Raw genomic sequence first — 26,536 nt, 5'->3', positions numbered from 1 at the left:
ATTTATAATAGTGAGAGAGAGAAGCTAAGGAAATCCTTGAAGGGTTGTAGGATATGTCTCACTACGGACACATGGACTTCTATTCAAAATTTAAATTATATGTGTCTGACATGTCATTTTATTGATGATGCTTGGAAATTGCATAAGAGAATTTTAAATTTTTGTCAAGTTGAAGACCACAAGGGGGAGACATTAAGTAGAAAGATTGAGATGTCATTGCGTGAGTGGATTATTGATGGGATATTCACCTTGACAGTGGATAATGCTAGCTCAAATTTAACAACAATTAAATTTTTGCAAAGGGTGACTAAAGATTGGAATGGGGCAGTTTTAAGAAATAAGTACATGCACATGAGATGTTGTGCCCATATCATAAATCTCATTGTGGGGGAGGGTTTGAAAGAGATAGATGCATCTGTTGCTAAGGTGCGTGAAGCTGTGAGGTATGTGAAGTCCTCACCCAATGAAGTCAAACTTTTAGGAGTTTTATGGAGAGGTTTGGTATGGAGTCCAAGAGTCTTCTTAGTCTAGATGTACCTACTAGGTGGAACTCGATCTATATCATGTTAGAAACTGCTGAAAATTTTGAGATAGTGTTCCTTCAAATGGATTTTGAAGATGATGGTTATTCATCGTACTTTAGGACCAAGGAAGATAGTGGTGGTTTGGGGTCTCCGTGTATGACTGATTTCCAAAATTGTAGGGCATTTGTGACTTTCTTAAGGCTGTTTTATAATGCAACAAAGAAATTTTCTAGTTCATTGTATGTTACTTCAAATGCCTTCTATGATGAAATCTTTGTTATTCAGGAAAGTATTTCCAATTTAGTTAAACCCCAAAACACTCTCTTGAAAAGCACAACCACAAACATGCAAACTAAGTTTGAGAAGTATTGGGGGGAAGGGGAGAAAATTAATCCTTTTTTGTATGTGGCTGTGGTCTTTAATCCACGAAAAAAATTGAGGTTTTTGAAGTTTTCTTTTTCTAAAATTTATGGGAATGCAGTTGCAAAAGTGATGGTTGATAAGGTGAAAGATCTTTTGTTTAAGTTGTATAATTTTTGCACTTTTATTCATTCACCAAATGTGCAAGATCAAAGTGGGAGTGAGAGTACAGAATTGGAAAGTGATGCTAGTGATCCATATGTGATGGTTCACTCGCGATATGAACGTTTTTTGCAAGTTGAGAAATCTGTAGGTTATAGTAATGAACTTGAGAGGTATTTGGCTGAAAACTGTGATAGTAGAAAGGATGCAAATTTTGAGATATTAGAATGGTGGAGGGACAATTGTAATAGGTACCAAGTGTTGTCTAAAGTTGTTAAGGATATGCTGGCTGTACCAGTTTCCACTGTTGCATCTGAGTCAGCATTTAGCACTGGAGGTCGAATTGTTGATCCATTTCGAAGTTCACTATCTCCTCTCATGGTTCAAAATCTTGTATGTTCACAAAATTGGCTTCAAGCCACAGTTCCAATTTCTCATCGCCAGTCAAGGGATGATGTAGAGGCATTGGAGGAGGAGTTACTTGACTTAGGTAATATGCTTAAATTCTGAAACTTAGTCTATTAATTTTATTGAATGTCTCATGTATTCAAGCAAAATTTAATCTATTGTGTTTATTTCCTATTCTTTTCTAGTTTTAAATCAACAACCAACAGCAAGCGCAACAGCAAATACCAGCTCAAGTAAAGGTTCCACTTCAGGCAAACGACCTTTGATTAGCATTGATGATTAATCGCTAACTTGGTATGATTCTACCTTTATAGCCCCCTACTATTATAAACTTGGTTTCCTTACTAGTTGGTCTTGTACTTGGTACTAATGTATTGTTTGTTGAATACTTTTTTGTCTATTGTAGGAGGATGGTAATTTATTTTGTAAAGAAGACAGCATTTTAGGAATATTTTGAAAGCTTTTTTGGACATATCGCTTTTCTAACTTATAACAATACTCAACTGTCAATGCTTATAGAAAAGAAATCTTAGTTCATAGGTTTTCTTTTCTATTAGTTATAGACTTATAAACTATAGAGTAGTCATTCAATGCTTTGGAAAAGTTATTTTTTGAAAATACCTATGGTATTTGATTGTTGTAATTAATTATATTGCTTGAAACATTGTATAACTAGCAAGCTTTCTGCCTTATGGGTTACTGCCTAAAAAACTTGCAGTGACTGCCTCTATGTTACTAAGTATATATATCTGTATATATTTGTTGGAATATTGCAGTATAGTATTATCTGTTGTGATTTATTTTATTGCTGGAAATATTATTTGTTATGGTTTGCAGGTTTTATAGGTGTTGACTAGTTTACTGCCTAGGTGCTTATTGTGTTGTTTAACAGATTACATATAATTTTTTGTGTTTATTTTTTGTTGTTAATGTGGGAAAGATTATGTATTTGGATTGATAGATGCTTCTTGTTTCAGATCACAAGCGATTAAAAAATAAGAAAGACATTTTGGTGTGTTGTGTTGATCACAGGTGATAAAAAGAATAGGCCTTATTTGGGCCTTTTTGATTTTTCCGGATTAAAGGCCCAATAGGCCTAGTGTAGTTAAGCTAGAAGCCCTATTTTAAAATAAATTAAGTAAAAAGGCCCAAAAAAATGAATTTTCCGTCATTTTAACTATAGCAAAGAGTACGGCCTAATCTGAGGCCCAGACTCGTCAAACCGATGACTCCGACCTGGACAACCTGATTACCTGAAATGTCAGATCTGACCCGATATTCGGTCGAATATGGATCCGAAATTCAAGAACCCAATGCAAACAGGTCGAGTTCGGTTTGGGCCTAAAACCGACCCGGCCCAACCTGTGGACAGCCCTAATTGTATGTTTGGGCTTTCTTTTCTCACAACCCTAGACATATAAAATGATTATTTTAAGGGCCATCAAAGGTGGAACAAGTTGCACAAGTGTTAAGAAAAGTTTGTTCAAGCAAATTGTGATCGGAGACAGAATTTGCCCTAATTTATTTTTCTTGTGAAAAAGTTGTTGTGTTTGTACACCGTAGGGTTTTATGACCAAGCATCTTCTCGATCTTCATCACGTGATGAACTAAAGAACTTTGCAGCATGCAACTTTCTCTAGTTGGTGATTGAAGTCGCGTACTGGGATCCGTGCAATTAGTTAGTCACGTATTAGGAGTCGTGCATTACAAGGATAGATTGTCACTATAAAACAAGTCTAATTGTGTATTAGGGTAAGGGTTCAACTGTAAGTTGGTATAAGGTACTGGGATTCCTTTACTTGTAACCGCTTATTGTGATAATAGTGAATTCTCGGGAGTGGTAACCTTAAAATCACCTGATGGAGTTTTTGCCGTATTGGTTTTTCCCATTCGTAAACAAATCACTATGTCAATTTAATTTCCGCTACACTTAGTTTAATTGATGATTTGTTTGTACTACCATGCGTTTGCATGTTAATTTGATTAATTAATAAACTTGGTTAATTAATTAATTAATTTATCACAAGGGGTCAATACGTTTTTGGTCTATCAAGTGGTATCAGAGCAGACACACTCTAATTAGGTTTTAATCTTTGTTATGTTGATCCATTGATCCTTGTTTGTCATGGATAGAGGACAGTCTTTAATTATATCTCCTTTATTTGATGGCACTAACTATGCATACTAGAAAGTACGTATGAGAGCTTTCTTGCAGTCTTTAGATGAAAAAGTGTGACGAGCTGTTGAGATAGGCTAGACTAAGCCGAAGGAAGCACCAGCCAATTGGGATAATGCCAAGATTAAGGCGGCAAACTTCAACAACAGGGCATTGAATGCCTTATTCAATGCGGTCACTAATGAGGAGTTTAAGAAGATATCCTTTACTGAAACTGCTAAGGAGGCATGGACCATTCTCCAGACAACCTATGAAGGAACCAAGGCTGTCAAAGATTCAAAGTTTCAGAGGCTCACTACAAGCTTTGAAGAAATCAAGATAGAGGAGGATGAGTCGTTTGATGAGTTCTATGCCAAGCTCAAGGACATAGTGAACTCAGCTTTCAATCTTGGGAAACCATTCCTAAACCCAAGATTATGAGAAAGGTGCTTAGATTTCTACCTGAGAGATTCCATGCCCAAATCACCGCGATCGAGGAATCAAAGGACATCAACAAGATTCCTCTGACAGAGCTAGTTGGTAATCTACAGACCTATAAGTTAGGTTTAACAAGAATTGGCAAGCCGGGTAAGAGCAAAAGCATGGCATTGAAGGCCAAGAGTAGTGATACTAATGAGTCTTCAGACGATGAAGATTCTAAGATGAAGTCCTACATCACCAGGCAATTCAAGAAGTTTATGAAGAATGCAAATGGAAAGGGTTTCGACAAAGACCGTAGGCAATCCAATTCTTCTCAGTTCAAGAGCCAAGATAAAGGGAAGGAGGATGCTAGGGATGGCGGTCAGTACACTGTTCCTTCAGGACCAAAGTGCTATAGGTGTTAAGGCTTTGGTCACATAAAACAGGAGTGCCCCACATATCTCAAGACCATTGGGAAGAGCAAGTCACTTGCTGCTACTTTGAGCGATACTAAGCTTGAGGATGATTCCGACAATGAGGATGATCGAATCCTAAATGCCTTCACTGCCACTGTCAATCCTACTGAGGGGATTGTTGAAGATATGGATGAAGAAGAGGAATTGATGAAGTTCAAGTTTGAGAAGATGGATGAATAAGATGACATCCACACAGCCTATGCAAAGTTGTATAAGGTCTCAGAAAAGCATGAGAAGATGTATAGGTTGGCCTCCAAGAAGCTGAGTGATGTGGAGCTTGAGCAAGAAGAGCTTTCCACAAAGTTTGATGAAAATAATCAGACTATTGGAGTACTGAGATTTGAGAATAATTTCTTGGCTGAGAAGACCAAGAAGCTTGAAGCGAAGCTGTTCCAAGTCAGAGTTCAATTGGAAAAGACTTCAAGTGCTAAGCTCGATGAAATGCTCAGTCTTCAGAAATTTGCTTTTGATCGAATTGGTTTAGGGTATGATCTCTCTTCTCCTAGTATTGCTTCTACTAGTTCCACTGTTTTTGTTCCTCCTGCTAATAATATTGAAATTGAGAACACTAATGTCAAAACTGATTTAGCTAGTAAGAACATAAATAAGGGCAAATCTATCTTAGGAGCACCCCCTAAGCAGGATAAGAAAGAGATTAAAAACCCTAGGGCTAAGAAGGCTAACTCTCAAAAGCCTAAATAGAAGAAGCAACATCTCTATCATCACTATGGAGCAACCGGTCATACTTGACCTAATTGCTATAAGTGGCTAGCCACTCAATAGAGCAACGGCATGATCGCATTGGGAAACCAGAATCAGTTTTCATCCTCTTTTGCTCTTCTTAGAGATCTTCTCAAAGCCCTCATGTTCCTTTCGAACTTGAACAGTTTTAATTCTTCCCCCTCACCGCCGGATCAAGGGTTTGCTAGACGAAAAGGTTTTTCTAAGGTGTGGAAGAAAAAGGGCTCCAAGTGATTCTCTCACTCCATTCTTATTTTTGTTTGCATTACTTGTGTGTTATGCTTTATTGTTTTGAGTCAGTCTAGTTTTTATGTTTTGCTTTGTTTAATATGTTTTTGTTTGTTTTCAATTTTGGTTATTTTGTTTTTCATATAAAAATAAAAAATAAAAATTGAAAAATCAAAAAAATACAAAAATAGTGTGTGTTTTGTGTATATTGGTACTTGTGTACTTTGGATGGCCATTGAAACAATGTTTTCTAAACTTTGCATCATTTGTAGCTTAGATGAGCATCTTTATGCACAACTAAGCAAGTGAACTTTATGGCTCATGTTTGTAATGAGTAAGATTAAGTAATCTCTTATACTTAACACTCTTATCACTCTTTTTGACGAGAATGACTAAAAAAATCCTAAGAAAAAGGCATAAATAACCATCTCACCACTGTTGCCCGCCAATCATAAAATGACATTTGTATGCTTCAGCATAGTAAAAGTGGAATGTCAAAATGCTTAACATCATTGGATATTTCTTTTCTATCTCTTATATGCCTATGCATGATATGCTTATCAAAAGAAAAAAAATATGCAAAGAAAATTAAAAAGCAAAAAGATCAAAGTGCTTTTAAATATGATTGCAAGCTTGTATTCTAGAAGATATAGGAGTTATAGGATGTACCTCGAAAGTGATAATCCCCATCAAACAGTTATGATTATGTGTGAGTTAAAGTGATTTTCTCATATCTCAAATCATCATAACATGTATACACTTATGCAACCTTGCGATGTTTTTCATACACAACACGCAATATTCTTTGCTACTTTGATATATGTGCAGGTATAATGTGATTTGGCCATCATAAGGTTTACATGTGCTAATGCATGCTCACTAAACTGTCTTGACTTGTTTTTGAAATATAAAATTGGTTAGACTTGTTGTGTGTGTGTGTGTGTGTGTTTTTGGGATCTATATGCTTAAAATTTTTTGTTGAAAAATGTTTTTAAGAGTTCCAAAATGTTGTTTAGATCATTGGTTGAGTTGCATGTTTAATTGCATTCATATCTATGTTTTTCGTTTCTTGAAAAACTGTTTTTAAGCAATCTCAACACCTCCTCGACACCTCTCAACACCTGGCTTATCTATCGAGCTCTTCAGTTGATTCTTATTACAATCTTGATACCTCCCGATAGCTAGGTGGATTGATCGAGAAATCTCCTGTCCCTTCGATTCATCGAGCCTGCTTTGCTGTGGACACCTAGACACCTCTCGATAGCTACATCTGTCGAAACTTTTAAAGCTCGACACCTGTCTCGATACCTCTCGACACCTTTATCTGTCAAGATTTACTAAGGTTCTATATATAGGTTCATACACGATTCGGACTTCGTTTTCTCAATCTCTCTCGATCTGTCTGTGGCTGTCCATCTCCCAACACTCACCTCTCTCTCTAAACCTCTTCCTCAAGGATTTTTTGAGCTTAATCAAGTTTTTCCTCACTTGGTAAGTCTCTAATCCCTCTTTTTCATGCATTTCATGTTTTGTAACCTAAGTTTTTGGGATTTTTGCAAAATTTTGGGTTTTTCAAAATCAAAGAGGTTTTTGTAAAATTTTTAGGATGGGTTATGAAGATTTGATTTTAAAAGCTTCATACATTGCATTCCATGTGCATTATAACTATATTTTCATGCATTTAGATGTGTGTTATATATGTTACACTGTTTGTGTGCTAGTAGGTTTGGATTGGGCTGAGCTTATGATGATATTACTGTTGCACGTCACATGCTCATGCATTTTCATGCATACGTACCTTACGTTCAACATATTTGTATATATTTGAACTGTTTGGGACTTTTCTGAGTGTTTTTCTTTCTTCCCCCTTACTCTTTAGTTTACGTTAGTGCGTCAATGACACCTAAACGTAAGTCTGCTCCATCCTGGAACCCTATTCGTTTCGGGGCATCATCGTCTTCTTCTGATCCTACCCTTTCCTCTATTCGATTCTATGATGAGGATGCCAAAAAGGACTTCTAGAAGAACTTTTCTCGACTAGGTGTTCATTCAAAACGTCGAGTCATTTTGTTAGACTTCTCCGACACTGACCTACCCACTGTCATTCACAACCAGGGTTGGGAGTCACTGTGTGATGTCCTGGTCACTTGTCCATCTGTGCTGATCCAGGAGTTTTACTCCAACATGCATGGACTTGATTCTTCAGTACCTCTCTTTCATACTCGCATTCGAGGTACGCGTATAGTTGTCACACCGAAGTTGGTATCTGATGTGCTCTGTGTCCCGAGGGTAGAGCATCCTGACTACCCAGGTTGTAAGGGTCTGAGGATTGTGTCCAAAGACGATATGATCTCTGCTTTCTACGAGTGTCCCTCTGATTGGGGCAATCGTCATTTTACACCATGTTCGACCTTTGCTAAAGGTCCTAGATTCATGAACATAGTGATGACTTTTGTTTTGCACCATCTTTCTCACTATAACCCTATCACAGAGCCTCATGCTTGATTTTTGGTTTCCTTTCTTGAGTATCTCACTATAGATTTTCCTTCACATTTTATTCTTTCTTTTATAGATGTGTATAAGGATACGACGACCCATGATAAGCTTATCTTCCCTTCAGCTATCACGCGGATTTTATGCCATTTTCTATTCCTATTCCCTCTTCCGACCACTTCTCCATTATGTGTGCCATTGACTATGCTACCGTTAAACGGAGCGAGGCACAATTTTGATCAAGGCGATTCAGTACAGCAGCTCCTCCCATTCCTTCTGCTCCATCCATATCCACTCCCTCTTCTACGAGCGAAGTGACACTCAAGGACATTATGGCGAAGTTTCAGTGCATGGATGCTCGCCTCGACACTCTCAATGATGAGTTGTGTCAGGTGAACACCCGTGTTGGCTGCATTGCTCGACGCCAGGCTGAGATGGGCAATTACACCATGCCTTCCACTCTTGTGGCCTCTATTGACAAGAGTGATGACTCCAACAGTGCTGATGATGCTTTTGAGGATGATGCTAATGGAGATGCTAACTCTTCTGATACAGATGAGATGTCTACTTGACACTCTTACTTTTTGTCACTCGTGACAAAAAGGGGACGTAGTTTTGGATATGGAGTAGTCATACTTAGGGGGAGAGTTAGTATAGGACCATTTTGTTAGAGGGAGCGTTGATATTTGAGGGATGTAGTGAGAATTTTATGTATCTTTTTTCTTTTCTTTCTATTTTAGATACATTTATTCTTGTACCTTAGGTCTTGTGACCATTATTGACATACATTGTACTTATTTTCTTTATATGTTGATGTATGTTTTTCTTTCACTTATCTCTCCATGTATTGTTTCTTTTCTTTCTTTATACACATGTTTCTTATACTTGTATGCAATCTATCATTTCTGTTTCACACAAAGATGCCTTAATGTGTTTTGTTTAAAGTGTTTTAGAAATATAGGTTGTCAAAGTCTTCTTGCCATAAACTCTCTTCTTGCAAAGTTTTTCAAGAGTTTGTATTAGGATAGATTTTATTGTACTCAACAAGTGAATATAAGTTGAATGATTTATCACTTCTCTCATATCTCATTTGTTTGTTGTGGTTTTGTCATGGATTGCCAAAGGGAGAGATTGTTAGGACATATGTGATTCACTTATTAGAAACATATGTCACTATTTTATGTAATTGGCTAATCATTTGACAAAACGCACTTTACTTGTATTTGAGTAGATCTAGGATGTATTTAATACTTCAAGAAACCTTGTTTCAAGTTCAAGTGTTAAAACCATGCAAGTCTGTCTAAGATTCAAGCTGAGAAAGTGTCTATCATTAAAGCTCAACAGCTAGCCATCTATCGAGCTTGAAGAGCTGTTCCAGCCCCATCGCTCGACAACAGCTCAACAGATAGGGCATCTGTCGAGATTTATGAAAAACAAAGTTTCAATTCTGTTTTGACTCCAATCCGTGATTGTATGTTTGAGCTTTCTTTTCTCACAACCCTAAACATATAAAATGATTATTTTAAGGGCCGTCAAAGGTGGAACAAGTTGCACAAGTGTTGAGAAAAGTTTGTTCAAGCAAATTGTGACCGAAGACAGAATTTTCCCTAGTTCATCTTTCTTATAAAGAAGTTGTTGTGTTTGTATACTGTAGGGTTTTGTGACCAAGCATCTTCTCGATCTTCATCGCGTGATAAACTAAAGAACTTTGCAGCCAACAACCTTCTCTTGTTAGTAATTGAAGTCGCATACTAGGATCCGCGCAATTGGTTAGTCACGTACTAGGAGCTATGCATTACAAGGAGAGTTTGTCACTATAGAACAAGTCCAATTGTGTATTGGGGTAAGGATTCAACTGTATGTTTGTGTAAGGTACTGGGATTTCTTTACTTGTAACCGCTTGTTATGATAATAGTGAATTCTTGGGAGTGATAACCTTAAAATCACCCGGTGGGCTTTTTGCCGTGTTGGTTTTCCCCATTCGTAAACAAATCACCGTGTCAATTTAATTTTCGCTGCACTTAGTTTAATTGGTGATTTGTTTGTGCTACCATGCGTTTACATGTTAATTTGATTAATTAATAAACTTGGCTAATTAATTTATCACAAAGGGTCAATACGTTTTTGGCCTATCACGTTCTATAAAATTGTCAGAAAGGAAACATTTAACCGTAACACTGAAATCAGTAAATAAAATAGTAACCACTTTAGTTGTCCAAAAATACACTAAATAGGTAGAAACAATAAAATATAGAAATAAATAATTTTTCCACTTATAAAGGCCAACAATAATAAAACAATAGTTAAATATGGAAAACATTAGTCAAACAAAGACATAAACTGTTAAACACTCGGTGGGTGATTCCCATGGGAAACAATAACAATAACCTCAAAGAGGCAACACTGGCCCCAAAGAGCAATGATAACGCTGCACCACACCATAGTAACACTACATCTACCGAAGACCAACACTTAACCCTGTGTTGGCAAAGGTTGCAAACAGTCTAGCTGACCAATTGAAAACATTCTCACTTTATTACCATATTGTGAATGCAAATCATATATCATATAATGAATACCTTTTCAAAAATATAGTTTATGAGTCATTCTTAACATATACAATTTCAAAGAAACTTACAAGAAATAATAAAATTCAGTTATGTATAAAACATTGACAATGATAAAAGATTTTGAAACTTCACTTTTGCAAATATGTATATGTATGTATATGTATGTGTGTGTGTGTGTGTGTGTGTGTGTGTGTGTGTGTGTGTATACATATCTTGAGAGACGTCATGTTCTGAAGTCCTCTTACCTATAGTTGCTAAACCAAACTTCACTTCAATTGTCTGGAATGATGTCAACTAGAACCTAATTAAGGATCAAATAACTCAATAAGGGCAAGTTTCGAACAACCCTAAAAATTCTCTTATAAAACTTTTCCTTAACCACTATGAAGGTTTCGCAATATTAAATCTAACATAGCTTTCTAATATACATCATATCTATTCTAGATTTTATATAATTGTATTATATTCCCTAAAACTAAAATCTATTATACCTATATATATGTGTGTGTACATAGACCATCTGATTACCACCCTAGGACATCTACAAGTGCTTTAACTTATATAGGATGTGATGCTACTCCATGTACATATATTAGGATCTATTTCAAAATCAAATAATGTAATGCATGTCTATAATAACACTTCCATGTATAGGATGTGATGCTACTCCATGTACATATATTAGGATCTGTTTCAAAATCAAATAAAATAATGCATGTCTATAATAACACTTCCATGATAACCTGTACTCCTATGCAACTGTCAGTATAAGTCTAAGACTTCGAAGCAGCCTAGAGACGAAGGTTCCTTAATCAAAGACGTGTTCAAAGATATCAATAAGGCATGCATAATCAGATGTTTACCTCAATACAAATGAATTTGTTGGCTACCTCTAGCAGTGCCACGGTCTTCTATCCTTTCAATTTTGAGAAACCCTAATTCTCTACTCTTAATTTTTTATATGCTAAGAATTAACTCTTTTTTTTTTATTCACTAGTATAAAAGAGGGACCCAACAACTTAAATATGCTTCCATGACTTTAATTCCCAATTAAACTCAAATTAAGGTTTATCTGTTTAGATAGGCTAGAACTCTAAAAGATTTCAATAACACTTAAACTCCTAATCTAAATAGGTTTTAATCTCTTATCATTTTTCCTAACTAATAAGAATGAAGGCTAAAGGTTTAATATGAATTACCCACAAAATAACTCTCCACATTACATCTTCTTTATTTATTTTCTTTGTAGTGATCATAATATAAAATAATATCACCTTCAAAATAAATCAAATAATTCACCAATTCCACTATAGAAGCAATTAAATTAAATTTAAGTGAGGTGAGTGTTACATGAGGAGAAGCAAAAAATTCAAATAAGCGAAGTTCTAGTGGAGATCTCATCCAAATCTCATCAAATTTGGTAGAGCTATGCCAAATTTGGTTTCTTTCATCAATCAAATCAAGATTCATTGGATTTTGAAGAAGGAAACCCACTGTCAATTGCTACAATCATCGACCCAATCAATTTTCAACTTAAGTTTAACTAGATCCTATCAAAATTCCAATTTGGATCCCTTAATGACCAAAAGGAAGGCCTCGAGCACACCATTGTCTCACCATGTTCGACTCCATGTTAATGGAAGGGGGTGACAAGAGAAACAAAAGAATTTATTAAAAAAAATTTAATAGGATGTCTAAGAAAACAAAGGGTGTGATTTTGGGTGTTTTTGAAAAGTAGGTAGCTAAAATATTTTCAGGTGCTTTGATCTGACAAGTAAAATTTTTCAAGCAAACCACCAAAACTGATGACTCAACACCAAAATTGTTACTATCGGAGGTCCAGTGACTGGACCATTAGAAACCAATAGTCAGAGCGGTGGCTTCAACAATCGGACTGTCGACGATCACCATCAAAACGATATATTTGGTGATCAAACTACCAATACCAGTCAACAAAATGGCGTCTTCGATTACTAGTGGTTGCCTAGTCTTTGGCCATTGGATTGCTGACATCAGCATCGATGCAGTGTCTTTGGCCATCGAAATGGCCGCACCGATTACCGGTGAGGTATCTCCTGCTACCAGACCAATGACTAAGCGACCAGGTGGGGAAAGGGAAACCACTATGTGTTTATGGAACATGTTTTACCAAAATTTTAAAGGTAAAACACTTTACAACATTTTATAAAGGATTTTATGGTCAACGGAAAATATTTTACAAGTTTGACTATATTTTACCTGCAAACAAACACATGAAAATGAAAAAACATTTTCCAAAAAATATTTTACATAAAAAAAAGAGCATAAAAGTAGAAAAAAAATTGTTTTTTTCTTCAAAATTTGAAGGAATTTTGCAAAACCAAATGTGAATGTTTTGCTCACAACTATCTGTAACAACTTTAAGACTATTTTAATGTTTGTGTATGCGTGTTCTTTAAAAAAAAATTTATAATAGAAATTATTTATTTGCAAGAAAAATATCAATAAAGAATGACTAAATATGCTCAACTTTTAAAGTAAACATTTTATGTGTCGACTTTAAGTTTATTTCCCCCTCTTTGTTGCTCTCCTTTAAAACAATTGGTTTTTGCTTCTTTTTAAATTAAATTCCTGATTCACAAAGATGAGCTGGAAAAATATTCTAGCAACTACTTGTTTTGGGTTGTATGATGCAAGAGAGCCTCCAAATTTAAGTATTTTAAGTCGTGATTCATTTCACTTATATATATTTTTTGTCTTGCTTGAAAAGAAGAATTTATTAAAGAAAGTCAAACAAAACTCCCCTTGAAATGATTCTCAAAAGAAAAAAGAAAAAAAAAACTCCCCTTGAAATTACAATAAAAATTTTTTGAGAGTCAGACAAAATATCATAAAGGCCATAAAAGGAATTCTTGAGGGACCAGGCAATCAAGCATCCAACACAAGAGGATAATTTTCTTAAGAAATTGGTTGCGTGCTCCTCTTGATGCAAAAAGCCCGTACTTAGTCCAAACTTATATTTTCACTAGACCAAGCACAGTGAGTATCAAGGCATTCTGTGAGTTGCTTACATCTGACATTCAAGGTCCATGAAAAAGGATAACGTTGTTTGCATAGAACATCTTTGGAGCATTGTAGGCAACTTTAACACCTTTTATCACCCCCTAAGCTAATCTTCCTGTTAAAATGCCTCGCTAAAACTTCACTTGCCAAAGGGCTACCTCACACCTTAATTAGAAGGAGAGAAGCTGGAGTAGATACTATTACTACCACTTAATAACAGAGAAAATTAGACAATTGAGATACATTGATGCATCATTTTAACAAATTTCTCACAGAAGCCAAAAGCACTTAGGACTATTAGGATAAAATCTCACTCCAAACTGTCATAAGCATTTTGAAAGTCAAGTTTGATTCCCTAGTAACCTCTCTTCTTCTTTGTGATTTTTGAAGGTATGAACCATTTCTTGTGCAAATACCACATTTTCTGTGATCCACTAGTTTGGCACAAAAGTAAGTTGGGTCGGATCTATCAATTTCCCAAGTAGAGGTTTCAATCTTTGCAACTTTATTTTTGCAATGATCTTATAACACACGTTATATAATCTTATAAATCGGAAGTGATTAAAGAATTTAAAGTTGCAGGTACCTTGCTTCTTAAGGGTGGGAGTGATAAAAGTTTGGGTTTATTTTCTGTAGTAGCCATTCATCCCTAAATACAATAAAATAATAATAATAATAATAATAATAGTAATAATAATAATAATAATATTTTTAAACTTTTTTTTTTATATGAGATTAAAATTCTTTTTTGATACTTACAAAATAAAAATTCTACTCTAACTTAATCTAAGTGTATATGTGTGTGAAGCTCCCTCTTAAAAACTTAAACCCTTTTGGCCTTTCACACCCACAAACACTTATATTTATGAAATGATCACCGCACCAAAAGCACACATTGCTAAAAAAACCTTAATAATGCTGCAATAACTTGGAGGTTTTGAGCAGACTAATCTTCTTCAGCCTTTCTATTTTGTAAGTTAGATAATGTTTGAAACAATTTTAGAAAATAGCATCTCGAGTTTCAAAAAATCGAGATCCACTTAAAAAACTCGACCTTCAAAGACTCGCGTTCTGAGTGGGAAAATGCCACATAGATCTCGAGTCTTTAAGACTCGAGTTTTATGCAAAAAATTTCACCTATAGTGGCGTTTTTAAGCCTTACAGTGACGTTTTAAATCCCTATAGCGGCGTTTTCCTGCAAAAATTTTTGTAAGTACCAGGTTTAGGGTGCCCTATAGTGGCGTTTTTAATCCCTATAGTGACGTTTTAAAACCATATAGCGGCGTTTTTTGCAATTTATGGAAATCGAGTCTCTAAAACTCGATTTTCAGCGCAATTTTTTTTCTCCAAATCGAGACTTAAAAACTCGAGTTCCATCTGGAACTCGAGTTTTAGATACTCGAGATGTTATTTTTAAAAATTGTTTTGAAATATGATAATTAACTAAATTTTTTAATATTTATTGTTATTTTTAAAAAAAATTCCAATAACTTGGTTTTCACAGTTGATCAATAGTGTTTGTAAGATAAGCTTGACATCCCATCACCTTGCATAGCTCCTCATTTTGTCTCTCAGATACATGAGCCAATTAGATTCTCCAGGTTTTAAGGAAATTGGGGCTGATCTGATTGGAATAGTCATCAAATTGATCTATGAAATAATCTCCTATATCCTTCTTATTCTCTAACCAAGCTCCATCTTCTTGTTTGATCTCAGTGATGAAGTTTTCCCTCTTAATTATCATTGCTTCTCTTTCAAGATTAGCTTTTGTGGGCTTTGCAAGCTGTAAATTTCTTTACTTTTCCTTTCTAATTCTTTGATCCTGGATTGCGTCTAGCTAAAACACATTCTATTCCATCTCCTCAATTCATGTTTGGTTTGCCTTAGTTTCCTTAATTGAAGTCATTTAGGCCCTCAACCTGCAGTTTTTGCCATGCATTCTCTACCACTCCTATACTTGCTTCTTCTTTTGCCCACATAGCTTCAAATAGGATCGACCGAGATAAGAAGCAAAATCCATACGTGTATTCAAAAGGATAGGATTTTGACGGCTGAAGCGAAAACTCGCCCCTAGCCACCAAAGAAGCCACTGATGGTGCACATAAAGGCTAAGATAGGCAAAGAAATGTAGACCCACAAAGGGCTAGATGACCTACAAATGAAAAAGGGTGCCCACATGAAATGAGTGGCACATGGCCCACAAAGGGATGTAGATAACCCACGGACGGGCAGAGACAAGCACCTCTCAGAGCAAAGCTTGCGAGATTGGCGGAGAAAAGCTTGAGCGCACGATAGCAAATGGCGCTTATTGTGCACCTAAAGGAAAAGGGTCTTTGTGCAGCCCTAGTAAATAACTTGAAATGGACAAAAGGGAGTTCTAATAAATCTAAATTGATCTCTAACCGATAAGGTTCGTTGTATGAGTCCTTTTTCCAAACCAGTCAAGGATTTTTAGGTCAATTACATGGATTTTGATCCATTCACTCTCTAGTCTAGTCTTGTAAGTTATACCATATTTGCAATCTCTTGTTTTTGAATCATCATGGTAAAGATCTAGATTATTTGAAGGATATCATCACGCACCCTTGGTGTAATGGTCATTTCACAATTTTAAGTGTTTATAGGAGTGTGGAGGATAGAGGTCGGAGTTCAAGTTTTCAAAAGGGAGCTTTACACATATTCACTTATATTAGGTTAGAGTAGAATTTCTATTTATCTCATATATATATATATATATATATTTTTTTTTTTTTAAAGGATATCATATAATTGTTACAAACCCCTCACATTCCATGCTGCATAATTTTTGAAGAATTTAAACATAGAACAAAGTTTGGTCCAAACATGGTTGGAAACTTAGGCTTCAATTCATAATGGTTGGAAACTTGGGTTTCAATTCATAATAGCACGTGACTAACTTAAAATGGTTGTATAGAATCACCTGAGTGTGATTAAGTAAGTCATATGCATTGTACACGAGAGGAACACATGTCATCTTCTTACTATGGGTTGAAGCCTAAGAATATGTGTAAGGACTCAATTTGTAACAACCCCAAAATGGTATTGGGTTCGTACGTTAAGGGCCCAAACAATATAATTTGTAGAGCGTGGGCTAAAAGGCTAGGCCTTAGTCACCGAACAGTGGATGGTCATGGTACTCATACAGAGGTGAACTATCTTTGCTCAAGAAGTCTTTCTCCTCGGCATGGCCTGAGAGGCTCTGGTTCTTGGCCTTTTTTCCCAGCCCCTTTTCTGGATTGCTTACTTCTCTTTTTATATTAGCATTTACCCTTCCTCCAACGTCCACGTGTAGGTTTAGCTTTCCAAGGCTGATACTTGTCCCATCAGCCCATACCCAAAGTGGTTGGGGGTGGTTGTAAAAGCTGAAAAGCATTGCTCTGTTTGGCGCAGAGTATTTAATTTGCAGTAATGGCAACCTTTCCTTTGTCCTTTGTCGCCATATTGTCCAGGGGTCCTTTCTCCATCAATGTGGAGGTGTTCAGTTTCTCCTTAAACTGTTCCTATACCATACTTGCCCTTTCTTTCAGGAGCGCGTTGGAATGCCGAAGACAGAATCATCCTCAGCTATATCTCTAGGCCATTTGGACTTTCACTATATGTCCTCGACAACATCCCTCCTCGGCTCAGTCCTTGGGCCCTAAAGCAAAGTGGGCTGGGGTCACAAGTTCTCTGGCCCCACAATAGCCCCTCAAAATCTTACTGTCCAGCCCCTCGGACGGAGAGGAAGGTTTTGGTTACGTCGGGCCTATGTCACGGCTTGCCAAGCTTTGTCCTTCATTAATGTCGGTGTCTCTTCATTTGCCTGGGAAATGCTCTTGGTTATGAGACATTCCTTGAGTTTTACTTACGTCGGGCTTTTGCCGTTTCAGTACACGAGGCGTGTCTTTAATAAGTTCCCTTTACGAGGCAACACCAATCCAACGGTTGTAGACGGCATTGGGAGTTGAGTGGGAATTATCTCGTTTATAGCTTTTCTTGAAAACCTGTACAGATTAAATGCCACCAGACTTGCCTTCCATATAAGAAGCAAGGTAGGAGGTCATTTCCTTTACGTACAAACCCCTCAATCTTTTCAAATTCCTAAACCACCTGCTGTGCTCAAAGTCCTCACTGCCATTAGGATTAAGCCTTAGGGAGTGATATGGTTGGGGCGAAAATGGGGGTGAAGGAACCACACCCTCTCCAGAAGTACTAGGTCTCTCCGAGACTCAAGATGGCCCGATCAGGGCAAGGGAGACAGAGACTCAAAACATTTCTCCCCCTTGACGAGGCGGGAAAGAAGCCTCTTCTTCCTTTAGCCAAAATCTGAATCAGGTGCTGGTCGCATCAGATTTTTGGTGCAATAGTACTGGGGTTGCTCATCGTCGGTACCATCCGCTCTCTCTCAAGCGCTGCTAACATGGCACTGGCCTGATGAGAGTCAGAGCTGGCACGGGGACTAGGCATCCCCGCTTCCTCCTTCTCTGGTGCCTCCTTTTGCCTCCGCTTCTTCTTCTCTTCCATCACTAGGGGCATCCTGGTGCTTCTGTTTCTTCTTCTGCTTCTTCTTCTGCTTCTTCTTCCCTTCCATCAATGGGGCCATCCTGACATGCTTGGTCGCTACTAGAGCAGAATTTTGAAGGATGTATCACTCCCTTGTATCTTTTTCCTTTTTGCCTTTCTTTTTGCTTCTGTAGTTAGCTTCTGATATAGGCTTGCTTAGACCCCTCATTGTACGCTGTACTATTTCTTTATCTTAATAAAAGATGATTTTATTTTATTCTACGTATTCTTTCTTTTCTGCAATAGTTATATTGTAAATGGATGTGTTTTTTTTTTTTTGGTTTTTTTTTTTTTTTTGAATGACACTTAGGGTCGAAACCCTTGTTAACAAAAAACTATTATTTTGAATTATTGAGACTAACAAGCACAATAATGTCGACCTGAAAAAGGTTATACATACAAGACTAACCGAGATAACAGTTGAACGCTCTGTATTGCGTATGAGGTGATTATCCGAGGATGGGTAACCCAAAATGAACTATCCGAGAAGGTCGCCGAGCGCTAGGGTGCTTTGCCACGTTCCTGACAACATTCATAGCCTTAACCATTTTTGGCATCCAGTTCGAGGATCGAGGTATGATTGTACCGGGCCTAAATACTCGTTTACATTAGTTTCCTTAGAGCTGGGGATCCGAGGACAGGACGGGATTTCCATTTTGTCTAAGATTTAATCCATTTTCTAATGACTAATCTCCCCATAGGTTTAAGTCCGAGGACCATGCAATACCTTGATTCTGTCCAAAACTTAGAATTTTCTTTAAGTAGTTGGTTTCCCCATAGGTTTGAGTCCGAGAACCATGCAATACCTTGGTTCTGTCCAAAATTTAGAATTTTCTTTAAGTAGTTGGTTTCCCCATAGGTTTGAGTCCGAGGACTAAGCAATACCTTGGTTCTGTCCAAAAATTGGATTTTTCTTTAAGTAGTTGGTTTCTCCATAGGTTTGAGTCCAAGGACCATGCAATACCTTGGTTCTATCCAAAACTTAGAATTTTCTTTAAGTAGTTGGTTTCTCCATAGGTTTGAGTCCGAGGACCATGCAATACCTTGGTTCTGTCCAAAACTTGGATTTTTCTTTAAGTAGTTGGTTTCCCCATAGGTTTGAGTCTGAGGACCATGCAATACCTTGATTCTGTCCAAAACTTAGAATTTTCTTTAAGTTTGGGGGATTAGCCCCTCGGTCAAGGTGTGGGGCGTTGACATGACGTTGGAAGCTCCTAGAACTGTCCACGCCACTAGCGCTTCGAAGCGTAGCCCCTAGTGGAACTTTATATTAGGGCAAAAACAACAGGCTGCTGGAAGTGATGGAGAAGCTTTCGTAGGCCCTTGTTTGACAGGAGCTCAATCCACTGCCTGTGCCAACACACAAGCCTTCCCATAGACGGTGCCAATTGTAAGGACTCAATTTGTAACAACCCCAAAATGGTATTGGGTTCGTACGTTAAGGGTCCAAACAATATAATTTGTAGAGTGTGGGCTGAAAGGTTAGGCCTTAGTCACCGGACAGTGAATGGTCATGGTACTCATACAGAGGTGAACCATGTTTACTCAAGAAGTCTTTCTCCTCGGCATGGCTTGGGAGGCTCTGGTTCTTGGCCTTTTTTCCCAACCCCTTTTCTAGATTGCTTACTTCTCTTTTTATATTAGCTTTTACCCTTCCTCCAACGTTCACGTGTAGGTTCGGCTTTCCAGGGCTGATACTTGTCCCATCAGCCCATACCCAAAGTGGTTGGGGGTGGTTGTAAAAACTGAAAAGCATTACTCTATCTAGCGCAGAGTATTTAATTTGCAGTAATGACAGCCTTTCCTTTGTCCTTTGTCACCATATTTTCTAGAGGTCCTTTCTCCATCAATGTGGAGGTGTTCAGCTTTTCCTTAAACTATTCCTATACCATACTTGCCCTTTCTTTCAGGAGCGCGTTGGAATGTCGAAGACAGAATCATCCTCGGCTATATCTCTAGGCCGTTTGGACTTTCACTGTATGTCCTCGGCAACATCCCTCCTCGGCTCGGTCCTTGGGCCCTAAAGCAAAGTAGGCTGGGGTCACAAATTCTCTGGCCCCGCAGTATGTTTGTTTGGAGGGATTTTAGGGAATAAGATGATAGAAAATTGAGGAGATAAAATATTTTTAGTGGATGTTTGGTTAGGAGGGAAAGAATTCCCTCAGACTCACCAAAATATTTTCTACCCAAAATGAGAAGAAAATTAAATAACCCGTGTGACGAAAAATGTCACATGGGTTATTTCATTTCTTTGCCAATTGCTTTTTCTTTTTCTTTTTCCTTTTGATTTTTTTGCTTTTGTGACGGTCTCTCCATGTTACCACAAGTTTCCCTTTTTTTATTATTATTATTATTATTATTATTATTTTTTGCTTTTCTTGTGCTTCTCATTAGTGCTTTTTTTTTTTCTTTTTTTTGCTCATCTTCCTATGGCTTGTGCTTTTTTTTTTTTAAATGAAGTGTACATAAACACTTTTTTTTTTATTTAATGTGGAAATAATTATAAATTTATACCAACTTCATTTTTCATTCTCTCATTTTTCTTCTCAACCAAACAAATAAAATTAAATTTCTTCTATCCTCCTATTTTTCTATTCCTCCCCATTTTTTTACTCCAATCAAACGGACCCAAGACTCTAAATATTTTTGGAGCTAAACTTTGTCCACTGCCACAAAAGTTGTGATATAAAGATACATTAAGATGATTTAGGATTGGAATATGTGAAAGAAGACTAGCAAAAAATATAAAATACATTCGATCTTATCTTGCTTGTTATCAATACACTTGGATCTGTATCCAAACAACTCCATTTGAGCTGCAAAAAAAAGAAGCATAGATATTTCACTTTTCTTTTTTTTTCTTTTTTTTGATGAACTGCTGATATTTCACAAACTAAGGAGCAGTAAAATAACGAATAAATGATAATAGTAAACAATTTCTGATTAATATTTTGTTATCTGCATATTCAAGGCATCATATACGCCGAGCTGTTAAAAGAATGGACTCAAGCAACCTTCAATCACCTTGTACATCAATTACAGAGCCGAGTACATAGCCGCTCAACCTGGGAAGCATTATTATCTGACAACAAATAAACGCCACTTCTTCCGTTGCCTATGCATGTCAAGTTCAGTTGGTTTCCAATTTGGGTTGACTGCAATAACATTATACATTATATCAATATCAATAACATATGCGTACCTCCCCCTTCTCCCAGGAAAAAGAATAGTAGCAGCATCTCTTACCTCACAGTACATTTTATCTGCTTTGCATTTCCACCTTGAGGTAGGGAGACAGCTCATATATTGGCACCAGGAGCAGTAATCATTCAGATTAGTCCCTCGTAGGAGTGTAATTAGACCAGCAGTATACCTGTCAAAATTACAAAATTTCAATTTAGAGAACACCACGATCTTTTTTTAAATAATAATAATAAGTAAATTCCATGGCCTAATAATACCAGGCACTTATGAGAAATACAAATCCTCTGTACCATTTTTTGTGAACTATTTTATGTTCCACTAATCACAACTTGTCATGTATTGATTTTTTTTACATTTTAAACTTCAGTTATTTTATAAGGAAAGTAAAATCAATACCTGGCAAGTTGTGATTAGTAAAACATATAATGGTACACAATGTGGTACAGGGGATATGCATTCACTTATGAGATAAACTTCATAATATCACCATAATCGCAAAATACATATAGTGTGTGTTAATTTGCAATGCCTTCATCCAACCAATCCAATTAGGCAACATGATTCATGAATCTAACAATTAGCTTAAAGCAGTTAGGTAGGCTATCTGCCGATGATTGAAAATATTTCTATATGACATAGTTAGAATCTCAACCAATGGAGAATTTTAACTTTCCAGAGGGCAGCCTATTTACCTCTTACAAATCTTATATTACACACGTACAGAAAATAAGTAATGCACCCTTTTACCATCTCCAACCACAAATAGCACAACCCAAAAATCCTACCCAAGACCACGCAAGGAAAACAAGTAGTGTGCAAGGGTTAAAGTAATGCATATACATCAGAAAACAAGTAATACACCCCTTCTACCAACTCCAAACACAAAGAAAGATGTAATCCAAAAAAACTCCCAAGCTACCCTTAAACTACGCCAAGAAAACAAGCAATGTGCAGGGAGTACAATCAGATACATAAAATCGACATATAAACAAAGGATTCTAGGAACATACCCAACAACCAATATTATCAGAGAGAGAACCCACAGTATATACTGATATGTCTTGTGTTTAGATTTAACAGTTGTTGAAATAGATCCAGGAGGAGAATTCTTTTGGCTAACCCATCCAAACTGAGGGCGAATCAAGAACACAAATCCAAGAAGAAAGCCAGAAAGAAATCCTCCAATATGAGCAAAATTATCAACATGTGGTAGGATTCCAACTGCTAAATTTATTATGATGATGACAATAAGAGTCAACAAGGCAGCTAACTGCACATAAAAATTTGAAGGTCTGAGATGATTGGGCCACAAAAGGCTAATCCAAAAGAAGTCAATATTCATTAGGAGGCTTTGCCAAAATCAGAGAACTCTATTTACCTTATTTGCATATATTGTCCAATTTGTAATTAGCTCCGAAAGCATGCCTCCTAGTAAGCCAAAAAGTGCACCAGAGGCACCAACAGAGATCCGCGATTGAATAAAAAGAGCCGACATCAAACTCCCTCCGAAACCAGATATGACATAAAGTAACCCAATTCTAACTATATGACAAAAGATAGAAAGATATTAGAATTTCAAACTATGAAGGCAAAATAATTCTTCATTGAATGACTAAAGCAGTTACACAAAAGAATTGAGATATTATATTTCATATTTTCTATTATTATCTTCCCAGCATGATGTTTCTTACAAGGGGAAAAAATCTGTCTTGGAATATTTCCATTTTTCAGGTAGTACATTTGCAAGATCTACATATGTGTGCTTGTTTTAAAAAAATTTCAACTAAATGGAATTAGTCCAACAAAATGTTTATAGAGCCTGATAACACACTCCACCATAGACTAACTTCCTGAATCCTGCCTAAGTTTACATAATTCTTACTATCTCTCTCATTGTTGTCTGCAACCCTTATATTCCTTGAAATCTATCAAACATCCATGGTCATAGTTTTATACAAGTTATAAATCAACACTAGGATCAATTGTCCACCTATCTAGGATTAAAATTAAGTGAATACAATGCAAACAAATCTGAATCTGATTGTAATTTGTCTCAAGCCATCAATGTACAAAATTGCAACTAGTTTTATATAATCATAAGGGTTTCTATTGGTTTGATAATAACTCTCAAGTCACATTTATTAATAAAGGATAATTTTGATTATTGTCAAATATCACCCCTTCCATTTCTCCATGTATGGAACATTTTTCTATAACCTGCCCCTGAAATTCTGCAACTTTGATTTTAAGAACAAATTGACACACAATTACGATTCCAAATCTATCAGATTGAGGTTGATGTTATAATTTGAGAGTTCAATTCCAATGCCATGTACCAAAGAGACTAGAAGAAACAAATTAATCAGGGATATAGTAGTGAACATCTTTAACAGATACAGATTCATGCTAATATAATTGATGATATACAATTGAAATACACATGAGAACAAATTTGAAGATGAGAAGGGATGTATACCAAACCCAAATTCTTGCTCAAGTCGAATTCCAATGAATATAAGACTCAACATATTGGCAAGTATATGGAAAACTCCAGCATGTAGCCATATACAAGTGAACAAGCGCCATGCCTGGTGCTCATGGACCACTTTATCCACCTCAAGAGCACCCATCTTCATTAACCTGAAAAAGTAAAAACAAATCAGCGCATGATCGATATAAAACACTAAAACCCTTCTGCAACCCCTATAATTGTGACCTACACAGATTTATCCACAACTAATAGATCAATACCAAGTCAAATCAAAGATAACTACACCATTAGCAATTATCACTTAAAGGGCGCATGTGTGCATCCGCTAACACAAGTTAACAGTGTGATTTAAAAAAAAAAAAAGATTGAATCATATTAACCACAAAGAAGAGAATTAGCTACTTCCAGTCTAGATTACTTGAATTACATCAACATAAAACCAACCAACCAGGTTTCAAAGCAGTTAAAACTATTTTTGTCCACTGGGGGCCATTTTGCCTTCTCCTTACCCTTAAGTAATCAAGAATCCATCCCAGGTTTCTTGATCGCTCACAAGAGATGTTACCAACTGAGCAAAGTAACACCCACTTAAACTCCCTTATTCCTTGGTATAGGCAAGATCCCATCTCATGTACTTAATCAATTGAGCAAACTAACACCACTTAAACCATGATAAGAAACTTTATCATTTGAGCAAACTAATACCCCTTCCCTTCCTTGGTGTAGGTGAGATTCAATCCCAAGTCTCTCATCAAATTACAAGAGACTTTACCATCTAAAACACCCTTCCCTTCCTTGACATAGTAAGCGAGATTCAAACATGGGTCTCTCTTGATCTCTTGTCCAATCACAAGAAAACTTAACAATTGAGCAAACTGACTAAATACCCAGCTAGCTTTTTACTGTCTAAGCACAAATCCCAAATTCCCAAGTTCAGTAGTTACATTACATACATTAATAATATTATGACACCCTATTACCAAACCATTAACCAGCATTATTACACTACAACTCAAAGCAACCAAAATGTAATATTGAGAGAGAGAGAGGAAGTTTACGTGTTAGAAGAGGGACCAAGAAGAGGATTGTCTTTTAAGGTCTGGAAAGCGAATCTGCCGAAGAAGGTAGCAATGCAAGGAGGTGAATTCTCCGGGCAATTGTTCAAATACATTGTGATCACGAACACCACAAAGTTTATCCCCACAAATGTCGGCACCAGCCACGGCACCCACCGCCTGAACGGCCTGAACTCCTCCCTACTCGCCTCCGCCGCCGCCGCCGCCGCCGTCCCCCGATTCTGTCTCTGCCTCTGCCCATGCCCATGCCTGTGCCCGTGCCCATGCCTGTGCCCATGCCGATGCCGATGCGGCTGAGGCTGAGGCTGAGACGACGCCGTAGTAGAAGGAGTGGGACCCACGCTATCTGGGTGGACCGAGTTGTCGCCACGGCGTGATGAATGGACCTTAATCTCGATCTGGTCCGTCGTTGGGGAGGACGAGGACTCTCTCCTCCCCATCACAGCCTTTGGGTCTATCCGACGATGAAAATAGATGTATTATACTTTGATTTGGTTTCACTTTTTCAAAAGAATGTGTTTTCTTAAATTAACTGAGGCTTGGGAAAAGTTTTTCCCATTTGGTGTGAGTTAAAAAGGTAAATAGTTGGGAATGTGATTTGAGAATCTAGCTGTGGGAGTTGTTTCACAACGAATGATTCATTGGGAAATCATGAGAAGGTGAGAGAGTGAGTGAGTGAGAAAGAGAGAGAGGTTTGTAGTTTGTTTGTGAAACAGATGCAAAGGGATGGATGATGAACATTAAACGCGGGGTTTTTTTTCATTCTTATTCTTGGTTTGGAATTGGAGGGGGAACAGCTTTCACCAATACCAACTCAAATTTCTGTATTTCTGTTTGGTTTGGTAAACTTTCGTTGTGCCAAATCAATGTTCTCTTTCTTTTTTTTTTTTCTTTTCTTTTCTTTATGCGTATATATTCTTGATTTGCAATGGGAAGGGGAATTACTTTTGGGTTTAGTTTGTTCTGTTTCTGATGTTCCACGAATTCTATGCTACAAACGTAGGACTAGTATTTTATATCAGGGACATCACCACATGACATCAGATTTGTGCAATTGTAGTTTGTACCTAGTTCCTAGTTTCCTACTACGTACACACCTTCGGAGGACCAATAATTGTATTTGACTGATAGATCCACCGGTATAGTGCATAGATGGTATGAGATATCGACACGACATAATATGTTTTTTAATTTCCATAATCATAAAGAAAATTATCTTATCTTTTCAATTGTATTCTTTTTAGATCTTGATAATTGTTAAGAGTTTTATAATTTAATCTGGATATTTTCAAAAATATCCAAATTCAAATCTCCTACTCTTGTTTCGAGAGGAAGGGATCCTTTCAGGGGCGGCCCAACATAATTTGGGATCTAAGGTGAAAAATTTATGCGGGGCCTTTAATATGTAAATATTAATTAAATAAAATTATTTAATACTAATCAAATTAAGGTTAATTTAATGCATTAAATACATAAATAATACCAACTAGACTAATGTTAATTTTATATAGAGAATTGAATATCATAGTTGAATTATAAATATTAATAAAAATGAATAAAAATATATTGCGATTGAAAAATATATTTTATTTTGGATATAAGAGGATGCATAGTTAAATAAAG

General features: G+C 36.7%; 2 protein-coding genes across 3 annotated transcripts; one reads left to right on the top strand and one right to left on the bottom strand.

Annotated features, from left to right (window-relative positions):
* The first annotated feature begins 210 nt into the window (after positions 1 to 210).
* Positions 211 to 1,737, top strand: LOC126700074 (zinc finger BED domain-containing protein RICESLEEPER 2-like). The gene is made up of 4 exons (XM_050398087.1): positions 211 to 443; positions 545 to 813; positions 1,006 to 1,536; positions 1,640 to 1,737. Exons 1-4 carry the CDS (start codon positions 211 to 213, stop codon positions 1,735 to 1,737), a joined length of 1,131 nt encoding a protein of 376 aa, XP_050254044.1.
* Positions 1,738 to 20,785: 19,048 nt separating this feature from the next.
* Positions 20,786 to 25,877, bottom strand: LOC126729881 (RHOMBOID-like protein 1). Of its 2 annotated transcripts, XM_050434936.1 has the most exons (7): positions 24,896 to 25,877; positions 23,823 to 23,986; positions 22,725 to 22,888; positions 22,357 to 22,616; positions 21,389 to 21,515; positions 21,167 to 21,297; positions 20,786 to 20,958 (listed from the first exon to the last, which is right to left on the bottom strand). In XM_050434936.1, the coding sequence occupies exons 1-6, from the start codon at positions 25,351 to 25,353 to the stop codon at positions 21,175 to 21,177; spliced, it is 1,296 nt and encodes a 431-aa protein (XP_050290893.1). In that variant the 5' UTR covers positions 25,354 to 25,877; the 3' UTR covers positions 20,786 to 20,958; positions 21,167 to 21,174. The 2 variants fall into 2 exon arrangements, with proteins under 2 accessions (XP_050290893.1, XP_050290892.1); XM_050434935.1 differs by lacking the exon at positions 20,786 to 20,958 and having other exon boundaries at positions 20,989 to 21,297; positions 24,896 to 25,876.
* Between the last annotated feature and the right edge of the window lie 659 nt (positions 25,878 to 26,536).

Source organism: Quercus robur, chromosome 1, assembly GCF_932294415.1.
Source record: "Quercus robur chromosome 1, dhQueRobu3.1, whole genome shotgun sequence".
Classification (NCBI taxonomy): domain Eukaryota; kingdom Viridiplantae; phylum Streptophyta; class Magnoliopsida; order Fagales; family Fagaceae; genus Quercus; species Quercus robur.
This window is presented reverse-complemented; position numbering and strand designations above follow the sequence as displayed.